The sequence below is a fragment of the Thamnophis sirtalis genome, unplaced genomic scaffold, assembly GCF_051295495.1.
Source record: "Thamnophis sirtalis isolate CommonGarterSnake01/CBP01778 unplaced genomic scaffold, rThaSir2_p1.2 scaffold_9, whole genome shotgun sequence".
NCBI classification, from domain to species: Eukaryota; Metazoa; Chordata; class Lepidosauria; order Squamata; family Natricidae; genus Thamnophis; species Thamnophis sirtalis.
Window position 1 is genome coordinate 5,799,535 of NW_028261389.1, and position 17,725 is coordinate 5,817,259.

General features: G+C 44.6%; 1 protein-coding gene across 3 annotated transcripts in view; it reads left to right on the plus strand.

The window, feature by feature from the left end:
• The window catches only part of PFKFB3 (6-phosphofructo-2-kinase/fructose-2,6-biphosphatase 3), an 82,674-nt gene that overhangs the window by 50,092 nt on the left and 14,857 nt on the right, over positions 1–17,725 (plus strand). For all 3 annotated transcript variants that reach the window (XM_087722706.1, XM_087722703.1, XM_087722705.1), the window contains exons 2-11: positions 3,658–3,783; positions 4,659–4,755; positions 7,406–7,472; positions 9,202–9,276; positions 10,620–10,676; positions 11,687–11,811; positions 13,153–13,360; positions 13,934–14,080; positions 15,580–15,684; positions 16,861–16,990. In XM_087722706.1, the coding sequence (XP_087578832.1) occupies positions 3,658–3,783; positions 4,659–4,755; positions 7,406–7,472; positions 9,202–9,276; positions 10,620–10,676; positions 11,687–11,811; positions 13,153–13,360; positions 13,934–14,080; positions 15,580–15,684; positions 16,861–16,990 (1,137 nt within the window). The remainder of the gene's footprint in view (positions 1–3,657; positions 3,784–4,658; positions 4,756–7,405; positions 7,473–9,201; positions 9,277–10,619; positions 10,677–11,686; positions 11,812–13,152; positions 13,361–13,933; positions 14,081–15,579; positions 15,685–16,860; positions 16,991–17,725) is intronic.

The following is a 17,725-nucleotide window of genomic DNA, read 5'->3' on the forward strand; positions in this document are numbered from 1 at the left end:
CTATTTAGCTCTCATCAGCTAGCCATACCCTTACTGGGATTTGAACCTGTGCTGTATTACATATTAAGCAGTTGTGTTAACCACTAAGCCACAAGGTTCTCCTCCTTTATTGGCTATACATATATAGCACAGGTTCTAATCCCAGTAAGGGTATGGCTAGCTGATGAGAGCTAAATAGCTTGAAATAGATCTATACTAGTCTCCCTTTATTTATTTATCAGCACAAATACAACACAAATGTAACAAAGGTAACAGTAAAAATATTGGGTTTCTGTCTGGATCTCTCTTATGATGGACAGAGAATGGAAGCAGTGAACTTCCTCCCATATTTGGGCATACCAGGGGTTGTGACTTTATATATAACACCAGGGTGTTTTAATCCCTTTGGTTAGCATCTCACTACCTGAACTTCATAATCCAGGGAGGACAAGATAGATTTCACGCAGGGGTTTTGTTTTGTTTTTAAAAAAAATTACGTGTGATGCAAAGATCAAAGATGTTTTCTTTGGCAGTTTGGATTCTGTAGAAATCGAGCACCCCACCCCTCTCCTAGAAAAAGGAAATATTTTAGGATTATTTTTTTTTTTTAAAAAGGCAGAATATTATATTTCCCCTAACAGATTTTTTCCAACAATTCTTTCAGATTTCTCTTCCTAGCCTTGCTTATAAAAGGATTTGCTTCCAAATAAAGCTGCTTGTTTGCTTAGCGCGGCTGCTGGTTTGCAAAATAGCTGCATTTTGGAAGGAACAAAAGTCCGGAGAGTTTAAAGCCGACACATATTCAGGTTTTATTCAAATTCCAGGCAAATCTCCTGCTGCCTACAACAGGTTTCTTGCTAAATGGAAGCGAGCTGTGTTCTTTTCTCGGGGACTGGCACTAAATGTTGCACATCCCTTGTCTTGAAATTATTGAAAGTGCCAAGGAGAAAATCTTGATATAAATAACCACTGCTTATTCACTACTGTTTTGCCTCTGATAAATTATTCACCAACTCTTAGTAGTGTTGTCTTTGATTCCCCAGCTCCGTCCCATGAACTTTTTTGCGCTATTTATTATACTAATCCAACAATATTTACAGTATTGATTCAAGAATAATAGATGCCATTCCTGTTGTTTTAAAGCTTTAGATGCAGCCATGTGAGGAATACTCATTGAAGTTGCTCCTTTTCACACTGTTTTTTTGCTCGCCTTCCCTATTTGTTAAATCTGTGACAGCGTTGACTACATGAATCATGGTTTATAAAGCACATTATGGCTTAGAGCAATGGTGGTTAACCTTTTTGGCACGGAGTGCAGAAACTGGAGCATGTACATCAGTGCGCCGGTACTCAGAAGAGAGCACTGGGATGGTGTACATGCGCATGGCGGCCAGCTGCTCTTCCAGGTTCCATCATGTGTATGCACACCGGCCAGTTGCTCTCTTCTGGTTTCCGGCATGTACATGCCTGCCAGACCGGTGCGATGTGCATGCCGGAATCCGGAAGAGACCAGCTGGCCGGCACGCATGCGCAACAGACCCAGGAAGAGAAGCATGCGGTGGTGCACCTGCCCACAGAGAGGGCTCTGCATCCCGCCTCTGATAGGCGTGCCATAGTTTCGCCATCACAGGCTTAGAGTGATGCATGGAAGCAAATTCTACAGTCTCATGTGCCTTGTGTGGTTCAGCTTCACTTTGCTATTACCGTGTCAAAAATCTGACTGCAATGAACACGTTTAACAGTCTTTGACACATTAGACTGCCATTCATGAACCAGAAGCCAAAATGACATATTTTTTCAGAATGGATGGCTGAACTGGAACACAGAAGCAATAGGAATGTAAACCGTAGGCCCACATTTGATTGGAAGGCAGTTCTGGGTTTAGCGAAGCCATTAATCTAGATTTATGAGACAACCAGTATTGAAATAGGGTAGTCAGGGTAAGATTTTATTGCAAGGTGTTTTTTTTTAACCCAACAGATTTTTAAAAAATCTAACTTATTCTTAAAAGATCAGTTTTTAAGGCCAGTGGTGTTGAGAATGATGGGTTGGGCCTTTAAATGCCATGTGGGTGTGTCGTGTGGTGCTTTAGAGATCCCAAGAATATTTTAAGATGAGTCTCAGCCCTGGGTTTCCAAACTTGGTAGCTTTAAGACTTGTGGACTTCAACTCCCAGAATTCCCTAGTCAGCAATTTTAAGACTTGTGCAATTCAACTCCCAGAATTCCCTAGTCAGGCAATTTTAAGACTTGTGGACTTCAACTCCCAGAATTCCCTAGTCAGGCAATTTTAAGACTTGTGGACTTCAACTCCCAGAATTCCCTAGTCAGCAATTTTAAGACTTGTGGACTTCAACTCCCAGCATTCCCTAGTCAGGCAATTTTAAGACTTGCTAGCTAGGGAATTCTGGGAGTTGAAGTCCACAAGTCTTAATGTTGCCAAGTTTGGAGATTCTTGGTCTAAGCCACATTAATTGCTGGCATATTACAACAGCCATCCTGGCTGAGCTTGATGGGAGTTGTAGTCTGATGCATTGTGCCAGAAAAGATCATTTTAGGACAATTGACTCCGCGTTGTGATGCTGAAGCCTAATGAGAAAAACTTAAAACCTTGTGGTGAACAGTGATAAGATATCCAGGCAGTTTTAATTTCTGGTGTGGTTTGTAAGTGATGTATTTCAAAAGGGGGGGGGATGAAAGGGTGTGGTTTAACCAGCATCCTTGACCAAAGCTCGCTGGTCAAGATTCACCGTAAAAAAATATTTTGCATAAACACTCTGATTTTGATTAAGAGGAGAGGTTTCGATTAGGAGAGAGGAGAAGGTTAAAATTGGGCAATCCCATGAATTGTGCGATTAAATGTAAGTCCTTCCTTGATGGTATTCGCAATGTGCCTTTTATTTATTTTTTATTAAATGTGTTCTTAGCCCGTCATCTCCAGAAGACAATTCTTTTTTTTTGCCAGATCTAACAGGATGGACTTCCTTTGTGACCCGACCGGTCCTTGGCCTTTACCAACCTGATCTGTGTTATTTGTGACGTTTAGTCCCATTCTGTGGATAAGGAAGACTGAGGCTGAGAAACTGTGGTTTCTCAGCCGAGGTGGCGCAGTGGTTAAATGCAGCACTGCAGGCTACTTCAGCTGACTGCAGTTCTGCAGTTCGGCTGTTCAAATCTCACCGGCTAGACATGATGTGTTAGATCTCAATGCAATGTGACTTCACATGTATACTGTTTTTCTCTAATTTTTCTTTAAAAATAGGATAAGCCAAATACATTTAGTGGAAATGCACCGAGGGGAGGAGGAGTAGGAAAGAAGAAAGATGGGTAGAGAGGGGTGGGAGAGAGGGTGGGAGGGAAGGGGAGAAGGAAGGGGGGGAGTGGATTTGGAGAGAGGAGTGGTAGAGGGGGAGGGGAAGTAGGGTAGAGGGGGATGATGGAGGGAAGATAGAAAGTTGGAGGGTGGTGGAAGAAAGAGGTGTATGGAGAATGGAAGAGGTATATTGGGCTTTTATTTTCTGGGGCATTGTTAACAAGAGGAATTGATGCAATTATTGTTTAATACTGTATGGTGTATACATGTGAGCGTATGAAAATGAAAATAAAATATACTAAAAAAAAAAAGTTTTTTAACTATCCTTTTTTCTTTCTTTCTGCCTTTCTTCCTGCGCCCCTGCAGTATGTGGTCCACAGCTCACCAATTCCCCCACCGTAATTGTGATGGTTGGACTGCCGGCTCGCGGGAAAACCTACATTTCCAAAAAACTCACCCGCTACCTCAACTGGATTGGCGTGCCGACGAAAGGTGAGCTCTGACCCAAATTTTTTTTTTAATTGGGTGGTGCGAAATCAAACTGCTTGCGAGCGTCAAAGTTTGAGGCCTTTCAACCTGAGGGGAGTAGTCCTCGAGTTATGACCACCGTTGAGCTCAACGTTTCCATTTCTAAGCGAGACATTCGGGGCGTTTTGTCCTGTTTTATGACCTTTTCTCACCACGGTTGTTAAGTGAATCGCTAATATTAGCTTAGTCCAGTGGTTCCCAAACTTGGCAACTTTAAGACTTGTGGACTTCAACTCCCAGAATTCTCCAGTCAGCAGAGCTGACTGGAGAATTCTGGGAGTTGAAGTCCACAAGTCTTAAAGTTGCCAAGTTTGGAAACCACTGGCTTAGTCACACGGTTGTTAAGTGAATCTGGCAACTCCGTTGACTTAGCTCGTCGGAAGGTCGCAAAAGGGGATCGCGTGACCCTGCGATATTGCAACCGTCATAAATGTGAGTCCGTTCCCAAGTGTCCGAATCTTGATAATGTGACTACGGGGATGCTGCAATGGTCGTAAGTGTGAAAAATGGTCATAGGTGACTTTTTTCCAGTGCCGTTGCAGCTTTGAACGGTCCCTAAATCAACGGTTTTAAATTGAGGACTAGCTGCATGGAATTTGGGTGGCAACTGTTATTGAAGTGGGGTGTCCTTAACGTCCGAGAATGGAACCTGTGGGTGTGTGAACCATGAGCCCAGCTCAGCTGCAGCATCTAAGAGGTCTTGGCTAATCTCTGGAGCCAGGCAGGATCAAATCTGGATGGAGAACCGCCAGAAATTCTGAAGAGGGCACAAAAAGTTTAAAAACAAAACAAAACACATTTTATAAGAAGTTTGATTGACGTCTTCATCTGCTTTGCAGTGTTTAACGTGGGGGAGTATCGGCGCGAGGCTGTGAAACATTACAGCTCTTACAACTTCTTCCGTCCAGACAATGAGGAGGCCATGAAAGTGCGCAGGTAAGTCTCAAATTTCCTTGAGTTGGTTTTCTTTCTTTCTTTCTTTCTTTCTTTCTTTCTTTCTTTCTTTCTTTCTTTCTTTCTTTCTTTCTTCCCCTCCCTCCTTTCCTTTCTTCTCTCTCTCTCCCTTCTCTTTCTTTTCTTTCCTTCCATTCCTTCCTGTCCTTTCTTCTCTCTCTCCCTCTCTCCCTCTCTCTTTCTTTTTTCCCTTCCTTCCTTCCATTTCCTTTCCCCCCTCTCTTTCTTTCCCTTTCTTTCTTTCTTTCTTTCTTTCCTTCCCTCCCTTCCTCCTTTCCTTTCTTCTCTCTCTCTCTTCTCTTTCTTTTCTTTCCTTTCTTCCATTCCTTCCTGTCCTTTCTTCTCTCCCTCCCTCTCTCTTTCTTTTTTCCCTTCCTTCCATTTCCCTTTCCCCCCTCTCTTTCTTTCCCTTTCTTTCTTTCCTTCCTTCCTTCCTTCCTTCCCTCCCTCCCTCCCTCCTTTCATTCTCTCTCTCTCTCCCTTCTCTTTCTTTTCTTTCCTTCTTTCCATTCCTTCCTGTCCTTTCTTCTCTCCCTCCCTTCCTCCCTCTTTCTTTTTTCCCTTCCTTCCTTCCATTTCCCTTTCCCCCCCTCTCTTTCTTTCCCTTTCTTTCTTTCCCTTCCTTCCTTCCTTTCTTAGAGAACCACTTGAAAGCTTAACAAACTAGATTTGAATGGGGGACCACTAGGTAATAACAGGATTATGAAGTTGGGGAAAAACTACGAGTAGACTTTGAGTTACAACCATAGTAAAGCCTGCCCATTATGGTAGTTTTACGTCCCTTTTCCTGTGGTTGTAAAGTGAACATGGCAGTCATAAAGCAAACACGATAGTCCTTAAACAAACCCATTGCTTACTATGGACTTCTGCCAGAAGTCCCAGTTTTGGGCAAAACTGTTGTAATAATATATTATCACGGGATGCTGCAAATGTGGCTTTATTGCCAAATGTCCAAAATGTGCCGGGGAGAGGGGAGATGGCCCAACCGCTGGAACTTTGCACCCCTTTTTCCACGATGGTCGTAACTTTGAGCTTCGACACTAAGCGAGGACTACCTGTATCGGGGTTAGAGCTTTTCCAACAATGTGAATAAGCCATTACGGCTGTTAATCCTTCTGCTTTCGGCACTTGTGAGGGGCTCTTCTTCTGAAAATCGAGTCTTTATTCTTAAAATTGTAAATGGGGACATTGTCCTTTGTTGAACGAGACACAATTGCCTCCTTCTACTGAGGAGCTGGACTGGCATCCAAACGCAGGTTTTGTAGCATATTCCATGCAGCCCCGTGGCCTAAAATCTTTGTCTCGGCTGGGCAAAGAGAAAGCTATTTATTTGCCGGCGTCAGACCAATCTGCCAGCAATCTCAGCTGCGTGATAAAGGAATTTTTGTATTGCTAACGGACGCCTCGCTTTTCCAAAATTCAGGCTACAACTGCTTTATGTGTGCGAGCTCCTACCTAGGGATCAATTAAGGTTGCTAGTCGTCAGGCGCAGTAGGGTCGATGGCTACGATGCTGAGCTTGTCGATCAGAAAGGTTGGCGGTTCGAATCCCTAGCGCCACGTAATGGAGTGAGCTCCTGTTACTCGTCCCAGCTTCTGCCAACCTAGCAGTTCGAAAGCATGTAAAAAATGCAAGTAGAAAACTAGGAACCACCTTTGGTGGGAAGGTAACAGCGTTCCGTGCGCCGTCTGCATTGAGTCATGCCGGCCACACGACCACGGAGACGTCTTCGGACAGCGCTGGCTCTTCGGCTTTGAGACGGAGATGAGCACTGCCTCCTAGAGTCGGGAATGACTAGCACATATGTGTGAGGGGAACTTTTACCTCAGGGCTATGGATGAAGCTACACGTACATAAACCTCTACAGATAGTCCTGAACTTACAACTGTTCATTTAGTGGCCATTTTAAGTTACAACGGCACTGAAAAAAGTGTCTTATGGCCGTTTTTCACACTTACGACCATTGCAGTGTCCTCTTAGACATGTGATTAAAATTCAGATGCTTGGCAACTGACTCATATTTATGACCGTTGCAGTGTCCTGGGTTGGGAGGGGGGGTTCATTGGTCCCCTTTTGCGACCTTCTGACAAACAAAGTCAAGAGGAGGGACGCTGGATTCACTTAACAACCGTGTTACTAACTCAACAACCGCAGTGACAGTCACTTAGCAACTCATCTCACTTAGCAACAGACATTTTGGCCTCAGTTGTGGTTGTAAGCCGAGGCCTATCTGTACCTGCCTTGGTTGAGCAGCAGTTCTGGGAAATATGTGAATGTCTTGTTGTTGGTGTCTTAAAATATTATATTTTGTCCTTCCTGAAGTTTGCGTGAAGAGTGTTTCTGCAACATTTCTGACAGATAACATATATCTTGAGGGAACTGGGGAATGAGCAGTGAGGTGAAGTGGACTGAATCCCAAATTACCTCACCTCAGCTGAGGGGGGAAAATGAGGTTGCTCCTAGATGACAGTCCAAAGATCTCAAGAACTTGGTCTCCATGCTGCCATCTTGCAGTCCTCTGAATTTGTACAGGTCCAACCGGACAGCCTTACTAAAATAGCCGGAGGGCTTTGTCTAAACTCTTGTGTGATCTAAAAAGGCATTAATTGCTGTGTTTGTGGTTCCTTTACAGACAGTGTGCCTTAAGTGCCTTAAGAGACGTCAAGCTCTACCTGTCTGAGGAAGGTGGACAGATTGCGGTAAGTGACGTTCCTTGGAGCACCTTGGTGTTCTGACCCCCTCCTCCGTCCAGTAACGAATGCCGAGACAAGCTTAACTGGAATGTACTTTAATAGCAAGACACCAACACCCTCCTCCGTCCAGTAACGAATGCCGAGACAAGCTTAACTGGAATGTTCTTTAAAAGACACCAACACCTCGGTGGCTGAAAGCCAAGCAGAACAAACAGATAAGGACCTTGCCAGCAACTCAGACAAACTCAGGCAGCAATAAACACAGATAATGCTTGGCAGCAATCCAGCCTGCCAAGCTTCCAATACTGTCCTCCAACATTCAATCCTGCGTTGACTTCTGCAAAGAGGGCCATGTGCACAAGTAACTTTTTATAGTCTGGAGAGGTGCCTAAGGACCACCAGCTGAGTACAATCACCTCCGGTAATTGCGTAATTGTTCCTGACGCCTAGTAGCTCTTCGATGGCGTGCATCCAGGAACAACTCACTGCTGGCTTCCGGCTCACTCTCCCTTGTCTCCTCCCCACTGGCTCAGGTGCCTCCTGGTGGCCAACCAGCCTCTCTGCACCCTGCTCGGAGTCGGAACCCTGTCCAGAGTCCTCTACCTCCTCCAGAGCCGACTCAGAGGGCCCCTCGCTGTCGGAGTCTGGTGGCAGCTCCAACGGCACCTGCTGGGCCACAACACTTGGAGAAGACATCTTGCGAAAGGTGTCCTTGTTTGGGGGAGCCTGATTTAAATAAACGAACCTCCTCCAGTTCTACCCCGTGGTTTTTAAATTTGCAGGAATCCCTAAAGATCCCCGAGTCCCAAGTTTGTGGTTCCAATAAAGGAGAATATTTGTGACGTGATGGGGTTGATGTGAAGGGGTCCTTGGTGCTCCCTGAGTTTGATTGTTTTCGTGCAGACGTTTCATAACCCAGCTAGCTAAGTATCATCAGCGCTCATTACTTAATTTGGATGAATGAAATGTCTGCAAGAAAACAACCAATCTCGGAGAGCACCAAGGACCTCTCAAATTTGTGATTGTTAGAATCTTTGCTGGTGTTGATGACCAAAAATGTGTGGTCTAGTTGTTAATCTGGCTTTTCTGAAGAGGAGAGGGGGTAAACATTGCCCTGGGAACCTTAAAGATGTGTCCCAGTTAAAAAACAAACCCTAATTATTCTATCTATCCCGTGTCCATGCTGGAAGAATTGTTTTCAGTTATGGAAAACAACTGCCAAGGAACTGGGCTGTACAGTTATACAGAACATTGTGGGTTGGTTCTGCTCATTTATATATGTAAAAATGTGTGTGTGTGTGTGTGTGTTGCAGCATAACTCTGGAACGCCTTGAGCAATTTCAACCAAACTTGGTACACAGATGACTTACTCTCTGGAAACAAATACTGTTGGGGATAAGACTCCCCTAACACCCCTCAGGGTGCGTGTTCTGTTAGGATACAGCCTAACAGAACAGCTTCTAGTGTACAGCTCAGTGGAGTTGCCATGGTAACGGCTTCACAATACTCTACAAAGGGGCTCCCTCTGGTAAGGGAGAAAATCCAACGCTAGAAATTAAGTTTGGTTTGGATATTTTTCCCCTAAAAAATAAATACCCAGGCAACACTGGGTTATCAGAACTAGTTTTAATTTAAAGATGGTTGGGATCGTGGAAAAAATTATCTCCTCTTTCCTGAAAACCAACCAACAAAAATGAGTCGTCTGACATCTTTTTTATCTTTCTTCCTTCCACAGGTTTTTGACGCCACCAACACGACGCACGAGCGAAGATCAATGGTCTTGCATTTTGCCAAAGAAAACGGATACAAAGTGAGTGACATTTTTGAACCAAAATGTGAGGGATTTTAAGACTTGGTGTACTGATCGGGAGCTGACGTCGCGGTGACACGACGGCTAATCTCGGAGCTCCGAGATCACCGCCAAAATTCCAGCCGCAGGACGGTCCAATTGGACCTAAACCGTCCCGAAGAGACAGTGATAGGAAGGGGCATATCCTGCCGATCCCAGAGACACCCGCAAAGTCACTGGTGATCCAGGAAGAGCCTTTTTGCCAATGGCTAGGAAGCAGCCATCAAGGCTGGTGAAACTGCTGACAGCTTCGGAAGTGAAAGTGCAGGAGAGAGGGTGTCGTTCATGGTGAGATTTTTACCTTTTTCCTGATTTATGAGGACACCCTAAATGAAGAGAACTAATTTAAAATAAAAACTGATGAGAGAGAGCAAGCGGCGAATATAAGGTTACAGTCAAAGTGAATTTTTTTCTTTTTTTTCTTTTTTATTGTCAGAAGCTTGATTGGACTTTCTATTCAGCGTACACAGAAAGCAAAGACTTGATGTACTGTTGTTTGTACAGGTTTCCTCCCTCTGGACACAGCCGGCATGTCAAATCTTTCCCCAATCCAATTCCCTTTTGATATGTTGAATTTTTCCATATGGAAAAAAAGTAGTTATTGTACTTTTTTCGGAGTATAAGATGCACATTCCCCCCCTCCCCCAAAAAAGAGGGAGAAAATCTGGGTGCGTCTTATACACTGAATAGAGCATTTTTGGCCTTCCGAAATCCCGCCCCCGTGCATCCCATTTTTTGCAAAAATGGACGTGCAGACTGTTTGGGAGGCCTGCAAAGTGCTTCTGGGGGCTGGGAAGGGCAAAAACGAGCGAAAAACTGGTCATTTTTGGCCTGCTTTGCCCCCAGATCCCAGGAGCACTCTACAAGCCTCTCAAAGCCTATGTATGCCCTGTTTTTTGCAAAACGAAAGGGCCCGTTTTTATGAAAAATGGGCCGGTTTTTGCTCAGTTTTGCCCCCCCCCCCAGCCCCCAGGAGCACTTTGCAGGCTTCTCAAACTCTCTGCACGCCACGTTTTTCACAAAAAAAAAGGAGGCATGCAGAGGGTTTGGGAGGCCTGCAGAGTGCAAAAACGTTTTTTCTCAAATTTATTTGAGATTATTATTATTATTTGCGTCTTATAGTCCGAAAAATCCGTCATATTCTTTTCTTTAATCCAAGTAGTCAGTTTTGCCATTTCAGCCAACTCCATCAAATTCTGCAACCATTCCGTCCATGTTAGGAAGTGAAGTGTCCTTCCGTTTTTGTGCATACCGAAGTCATAAGTTCATGATGCCTTAATTCTAATGTCTTCTGCTTCCCACAGGTCTTCTTCATTGAGTCCATCTGCAATGACCCGACGGTGGTTGCGAGCAACATCATGGTAAATATGAAGACAGTTTCCTATCTCTCAAGTCCGGCCTGGATCCCAGAAAATCCTTCAGATTGGGCTGGAGAACCATATTTCTGGGAAGGGGTCACAGTTGAGTGAGAGAACATCCATCTTGTGCATTTTGGACTGTCTCCATCCCGTTCTCATCAACTCATCAATTCGTCTAGTGTTTATTCAAAGTTACAATGCCCCCCCCAAAAAAAACCTTATTTCTCTCTGAGCACAATGAGAATTTATCTGCCGAATAAGACTCCATGTTGGTGACGGGAAAGGCATCTGGCCAGTAAACACTCTGCTCCATTCAGTTGCCCCAACTCCACCCCACAAAGGATTATGGGGTCATAAAAAGGAGATGATGTTTACTGTCCATTCGAAGTTATAACAGCAGCCCAGAATTTTATCCATAATTCACTAGCTGGTAGTGGCTTATGACCATTTTCCACACTTATGACCATTGCAGTGTCTTCATGGTCACATGCTCAAAATTCAGACACTTGGCGACTGATTCATATTTATGATGGTTGCAGTGTCCCAGGGTCGTCGCGGGATCCCCCTTTTGCGACCTTCTGACAAGCAAAGTCGATGGGGAAGCCAGATTCACTTAACAACCGTGTGACTAACTTAGTAACTTCAACGATCGACTTTTAACAGCTGGTGTTAAAATGGGGCAAAAGTGCCTCGCTTAGCAACAGAAGTTTGGGGCTCAGTTGTGGTCCTATGCCGAGGACTGTCTGCGGTAGTGAAGTCACAAGACAGAATTGAACACTGTGGACTTTAGTCTCTTAACAGTGTTTGTCAACCTGGCCAGGTGTAAGATGCGTGGACTTCAACTCCCAGAATTCCCCAGCCAGCTGGCTGGGGAATTCTGGGAGTTGAAGTCCACGCATCTTACACCTGGCCAGGTTGACAAACACTGCTTTTATAACATCGCTAGAAACAGACTTGACGTAACGATGGGCTTGCTATTATTCTTAACCATTTAACATTTCCTATTTTTTTAGGAAGTCAAGCTATCCAGCCCGGATTATAAAGACTGCAACTCAACGGACGCCATGGAAGATTTCATGAAGAGGATCAGCTGCTATCAATCCAGTTACCAGCCTCTGGATCCGGACGGATACGACAGGTAAAGAAACGCCGGGATAACTACTCCTGGTTAAAGCCACTGAAACTAGCTTGCCGATAGCACGAATGTTGCTCGTTTGCCGAAGATCTAGGCAAGTCCTAAGTTAACATCCATTCGTTTAGTGACAATTGAAAGTTACAACGAAGGGACATACAATCGGGTCCTTGACATCTCATGGAGTGTGGTTTGTGGTGGTGGAAGAGGAAGTGGAGAGGACTGTGATGACCCAGGGCACAGCACCGAAGCAACACAGTTAGTTGACAGTTTAGTTGGCAAGTCGCAGAACAAAGTGATTGTCAGGTTTCCATTAAGTGACCTAGTTGATTCACGAGCCTCGAGTCAAATTTCAAAAGAGAAACCAGTCATTGATTAGGAGCATTTTGGCAATGCCTGTTTTATGCAGTCAGATCTTAGCTTATTTGAAATATAGCTGAACTTTACCCTTGTTCCTTCCCTCCCCTCAGTCTGTGTCATAAATCACATTCTCCAATGAGGTGCACCCCTCCCAAGTCTGCTGCGGTAATTTGAGATCCAACTAGCCGAACGTATGCGTGGAATGCGCTCCCCCCTTTCCTACTATATCAGCTTTAGGAGTTGACAGTCATCACACACACATGCACACCTCCAGCAGCCTCTGGCTGCAAATAGTCCAGCACGAAGTTCTGATCATAATGGCTGCAAAAGAAGAAATCCAGCCAGGCAAATGATCCAGGAAGCAAGAAATAAAGCAAAAAGTCCAGGAAACGGCCAACATCGACAACAGCAGACAAGCCTCCATGAATTCAGCATTTGTTCCCGTCAAATGCCCCTCCCCACAGCATCTCCTGAAGTCTCAGTCCCCAGGTGTGCCTTGTGAGAGGGACAGGGTGCTCACCTCCCGAGTTATTGGGTTAGCCTGCACTGTTCCCGCCTTCTCTCCACTCTCCGTGCTCGAGGATCAGGAGTGGGTGGTCCTTGCTCATCGCCTGAGCTCTGTCTCTCGTATTCACTGCTTAGCCTCTCTTGGTCATCCTGCCCTCGTTCCTCCCTGCCTACAAGTCTTCCCAATCCTGAAAGGCCCTGGCCTGACTCGGCCTGCTCCTCCCCATTTTCCAACGAAGCTTCCCCCTCGATCTCCGTTGGCTCCAGTTCCGGCTCGTCGTCTTCCTCAGATTCAGGCTCCAACGGCGGCGTGAGAAGGCCTGTAGGGTTGTCGGTGTTCTCTGAGCTGGGTTGTTTGCTTGCAGACATTTCCTTATCCCACTAGGTAACATCATCAGTGCCCTGAGAGAGTTGATCTCACTGTGGTTTTGTGGGCTATTGCGTGTTACGATGGTCATCCTGTGTGTTTTCCTCCCCTAGAGAGTTGTCACTCATCAAAGTGATCGATGTCGGTCGAAGGTACCTGGTGAACAGGGTCCAGGACCACATCCAAAGTCGGATTGTCTACTACCTGATGAACATCCACGTGCAGCCCCGGACCATCTACTTGTGTCGGCACGGCGAGAGCGAATTCAACCTCAAAGGGAAGATCGGGGGCGACTCGGGGCTCTCCAGCAGAGGCAAGAAGGTAAATGGGTGTTGCTTACTCCTGAGTAAATGGGCCTGGGGAGTAGGGTGGTTGAAGCATGTAAGCTAGAATTGCCTTCACAAAGAAGAAGGGGAGACATTCACAAAAAGCCAGCAAAGGACTCCTGAAAACTTCTTACAATGCTTGTGGTGACCACCAAGGCTAACCAATTCCCAAAAGTATTTCTTGAGAAGTCTTGTTTTATGGAAAAGACGAACTTCTCTTCACTTTGTTCCTCCATAAAACCATTTTGGAAGACAGAGGAACTCTTCAGGAACCCTGGGGAACTTTGAAGCTTCTGGAGAACTTTGTGGTTGTCTAGAAGACGTTCTTGAATGAGTTCTGTCTTCCCCAGCCCGGTGAGAGAAGAGGTCCCTCGAATAGCTCAGCTTCTGTTGACTTTTCAGGACACCTCTTTGTCGTTTATGGAAGTAATTTTCAGGATATTTTTTTTCCAATTTTCCTGTCTGGTCCACAGCCCTGGGCTAGACCAAATAGTTTGACCCTGACCAACAGTTAACCCACAGGAGCTGAGTCATCATCATGTTCTGTATATTTCCTTTTCTTTTCTAGTTTGCCGGCGAGCTGAATAATTTTGTCAAGGAGCAAAACCTGAAAGATCTCAGAGTCTGGACCAGCCATCTAAAGAGGACAATACAAACAGCAGAAGCTCTTAATCTGCCCTACGAGCAGTGGAAGGCTTTGAATGAAATTGATGCTGTAAGAACCTCTTTTTTTTCTCTGATTGCAGAACTAGCTGATAACCCAGGTATTGCCCGGGTATTTATTTATACTAATCCTGTATTAGGCAGGAAAAGGAATGAATTATATCCATAGTGTTCAGTGAAAGTAATGCTGGAACACACACACACACACACACACACACACACACACGAATCTGGATCCAAAATGCACACTATTACTGTCAAAAGTACTGTGATTTGACGCTATTGATACAATTTATTCCTTTTCATTTGAGCGGCCCAGGCATTCCAGAGTTATGCTGGAACACACACACACACACACCGAGGGGTATTGGGGTGTCTTAGCCCCACAGTATTTGTTTCCAGAGAGTAAGTCATCTGTGTACCAAGTCATTTTAGCGGCCCAGGCGTTCCAGAGTTATGTTGGAACACACACAGCCATTTTTATATATGGATATATAGAGAGATATAGAGCTATAGAGATAGATAGATAGATAGATAGATGATAGATAGATAGATAGATAGATAGATAGATAGATAGATAGATAGATAGACAGACAGACAGACAGACAGACAGACAGACAGACAGACAGACAAAAGGGTATTGGTGGGGAAAGCTGTCATTCTCCCCATCTCTCTCTCTCTCTCGAAAAAGAGACCCTCCTCGTTTTCCAAGAAAGGATTGAGAAGAATTGGCTGACCCCACTTCTGTTATTGTGAAAGAAAGGCCCCTTCGTTTTCCTGTCCGTTCTGCGTGTGAGAATTAAGTTTCCACTCAGTCTGTAAACACAAGATAAGAACAAAGGTAGACAGGTACAGAAACAAAGCCAGCCTGCTTGGAGAGAAGAGGGGACAAGGAGTCCTTATCTAAAGTTGGAAGGAAAAAAGAATGCAAGAGGGAACTTGGAACCTGCTTTGACATAGCAGGAGTGGCCAAATCTGGCAACTTTTAAGACTGGTTAGACTTCAACTCTCGGAATTCCTCAGCCAGCCAATTGATCTGAATAACCAGGGTGTTTATGTAGAAATCTAGGAGTTGAAGGCCACAGAGATGGAAGTTGTCCACCTAGGGAAACAAGACTGGTTTTGTACCAACTGGCAGAGACACACTAGGATAGGGCTGTCCAACCTTGGCAAGTTTAAGACTTGTGGACTTCAGTTCCCAGAATTCCCCAGCCAGGCATGAAAATACAGTAGATGTTGATTATTATTTTTTTGAGTTATGACTGCTGAGCACATCTGGTGTAACGATTGGCAGAATTTGGGGAAAGGGTTATAAGGTGGATTTCTTCTTCTCCTTTTCCTCCTCCTCTCCTTCTCTTTCTCCTTTTTTCTTCTCTTCTCCTCCTCCTTTCTCCTTCTTTCTTTCTTTCTTTCTTTCTTCTTCTTCTTCTTCTTCTTCTTCTTCTTCTACTACTACTACTACTACTACTACTACTACTACTACTACTACTACTTCTTCTTCTTTCCCCCTCCTCCTTATTCTTCATCACCATCATCTCTTTATTCTTATAGGGTGTGTGTGAAGATATGACTTATGATGAAATCAAAGAAAAATATCCGGAAGAATTTGCTCTACGCGACCAAGATAAATATTATTACCGCTATCCATCTGGAGAGGTTTGTGTTTTGGCACACCAAGTGTGTTTTTAACCTGAAATTGGGAGCCTGGCGTCTCCTCCCACCCCCCACGTGGCTCTTGAGCCAATGTTGGAATTATTAAAATCCACTACAACAGTTCATTTAGCAACTATTCGAAGTTACGCCTGCGCTAAAGAAAGTGACTTAGAACTGGTCCTCCTATAGGTAGTCCTCAATTTACGACCACAATTGGAGCCAAAATTTCTGTGTCTAACTGAGACATTGGTTAAATGAATTTTGCCCCATTTTACCACCTTTCTTGCCACCGTTGTTAAGTGAATCACCTCAGATTTTAAGTTAGTGATGTGGTTGTTAAGTGAATCACCGCAGATGTTAAGTTAATAATGTGGTTGTTAAGTGAATCACCACATAAGTTAGTAATGTGGTTGTTAAGTGAATCACCGCAGATTTTAAGTTAGTAACGTGATTGTTAAGTGAATCATCACAGATGTTAAGTTAGTAATGTGGTTGTTAAGTGAATCACCACATATTTTAAGTTAGTAATGTGGTTGTTAAGTGAATCACCACAGATTTTAAGTTAGTAATGTGGTTGTTAAGTGAATCACCACAGATTTTAAGTTAATGTGGTTGTTAAGTGAATCACCACAGAATTTAAGTTAATAATGTGGTTGTTAAATGAATCACTGCAGATTTTAAGTTAGTACTGAGGTTGCTAAGTGAATCTGGCCTCCCCATTGATTTTGCTTGTCAGAAGGTCTCCGAAGGGGAATCACATGACCCCGGGACCCTGCAACCATCATAAATACAAGTCAGTTGCCAAGCATCCGAATTTGGATCACGAGGATGGTGCAACGGCCATAAGTGTGAAAAACAGACGAGGACTCCCTGTACTAAAGGAAGCCAGGAAATTCCTCTTACAGGACCCAAGATTGCCCATTTCTGGCACTGCATCGTTTTTGCTTCCTCTAATCACGGATCTCCAGCCTTCAGCTTGGCCACTTTTAAGACTCATAGACTTCAATTCCCAGAATTCCCCAGCCAGCCGATTCATCTCATTAACCAGGGCGTTTCTCTAGAATTCTGGGAGTTGAAGTCCACAAGCCTTAAAAGTAGCCAAGGTTGGAGATCCTTGATGTCGGCCGAAAAACAAACCTGTTTCTCTTGGTCCTCTTTCCCCCCCCCCTCTCTTTTCAGTCCTATCAAGATCTGGTGCAGAGACTGGAACCGGTGATCATGGAGCTGGAAAGGCAGGAAAATGTCCTTGTGATTTGCCACCAGGCCGTCATGCGTTGCCTTTTGGCTTACTTCCTCGACAAAAGCGCAGGTGGGTCTCTCGGCGCACTGCAACTCCCGTGACGGAGGGATGGGAGAAATGAATTTTAGGATGCGTGCTGGGGTGAGTGGATAGGGAACTGACTCCCACTCACCCAAGCAGAGGAGAAAGTTTCAAGCAGGGTGTCAGCTCCTCTCCATTAATTAATTAGGAAAGAAAGAACCACGAGACTCCATGTGTAGAAATCAAATATACTTTTACTAATTAAGAATGGTTAAAAGGCAAAGTGTAGCGAAGTCTGATTAATTAGGCGCGAAAGCAATTGATATATAGAATAGTCCATTCCCCAACCCTTGGCATCATACTCCCAGTCCAATCATAAGTCTTCCAAATGTCAGGTGCAAGATAACTTCAAAAGGCATCACGAAGATGGAATGTCAGTGCCGTTAGTCCTGGCGGGAAACACCCACGCATGCGTAGTCCGATCAGTCGGTGAACTCCAGAACCTTCCACCAGCACAATGAGTAACCCCTCCCAAATGCCATGCCCTCCCTCCCCGTTTCATGGCAGCTGAAGCGATAGCAAAGCAGAAGCTGACACAGGGCCTGTAACCGAAGAAGTTAATTGCACGAGAAGAGAAATGTTTTGCAAATTTGGAAGGAAAAACAAACACCTTTGGGATTTCCTCTAAGGTGTTTTTTTTGCAGGAGAAAACTGGACTTCCTTCTTTTTTTTCCTTTGGAAGACGTTTCGCTTCTCATCCAAGAAGCTTCTTCAGCTCCGACA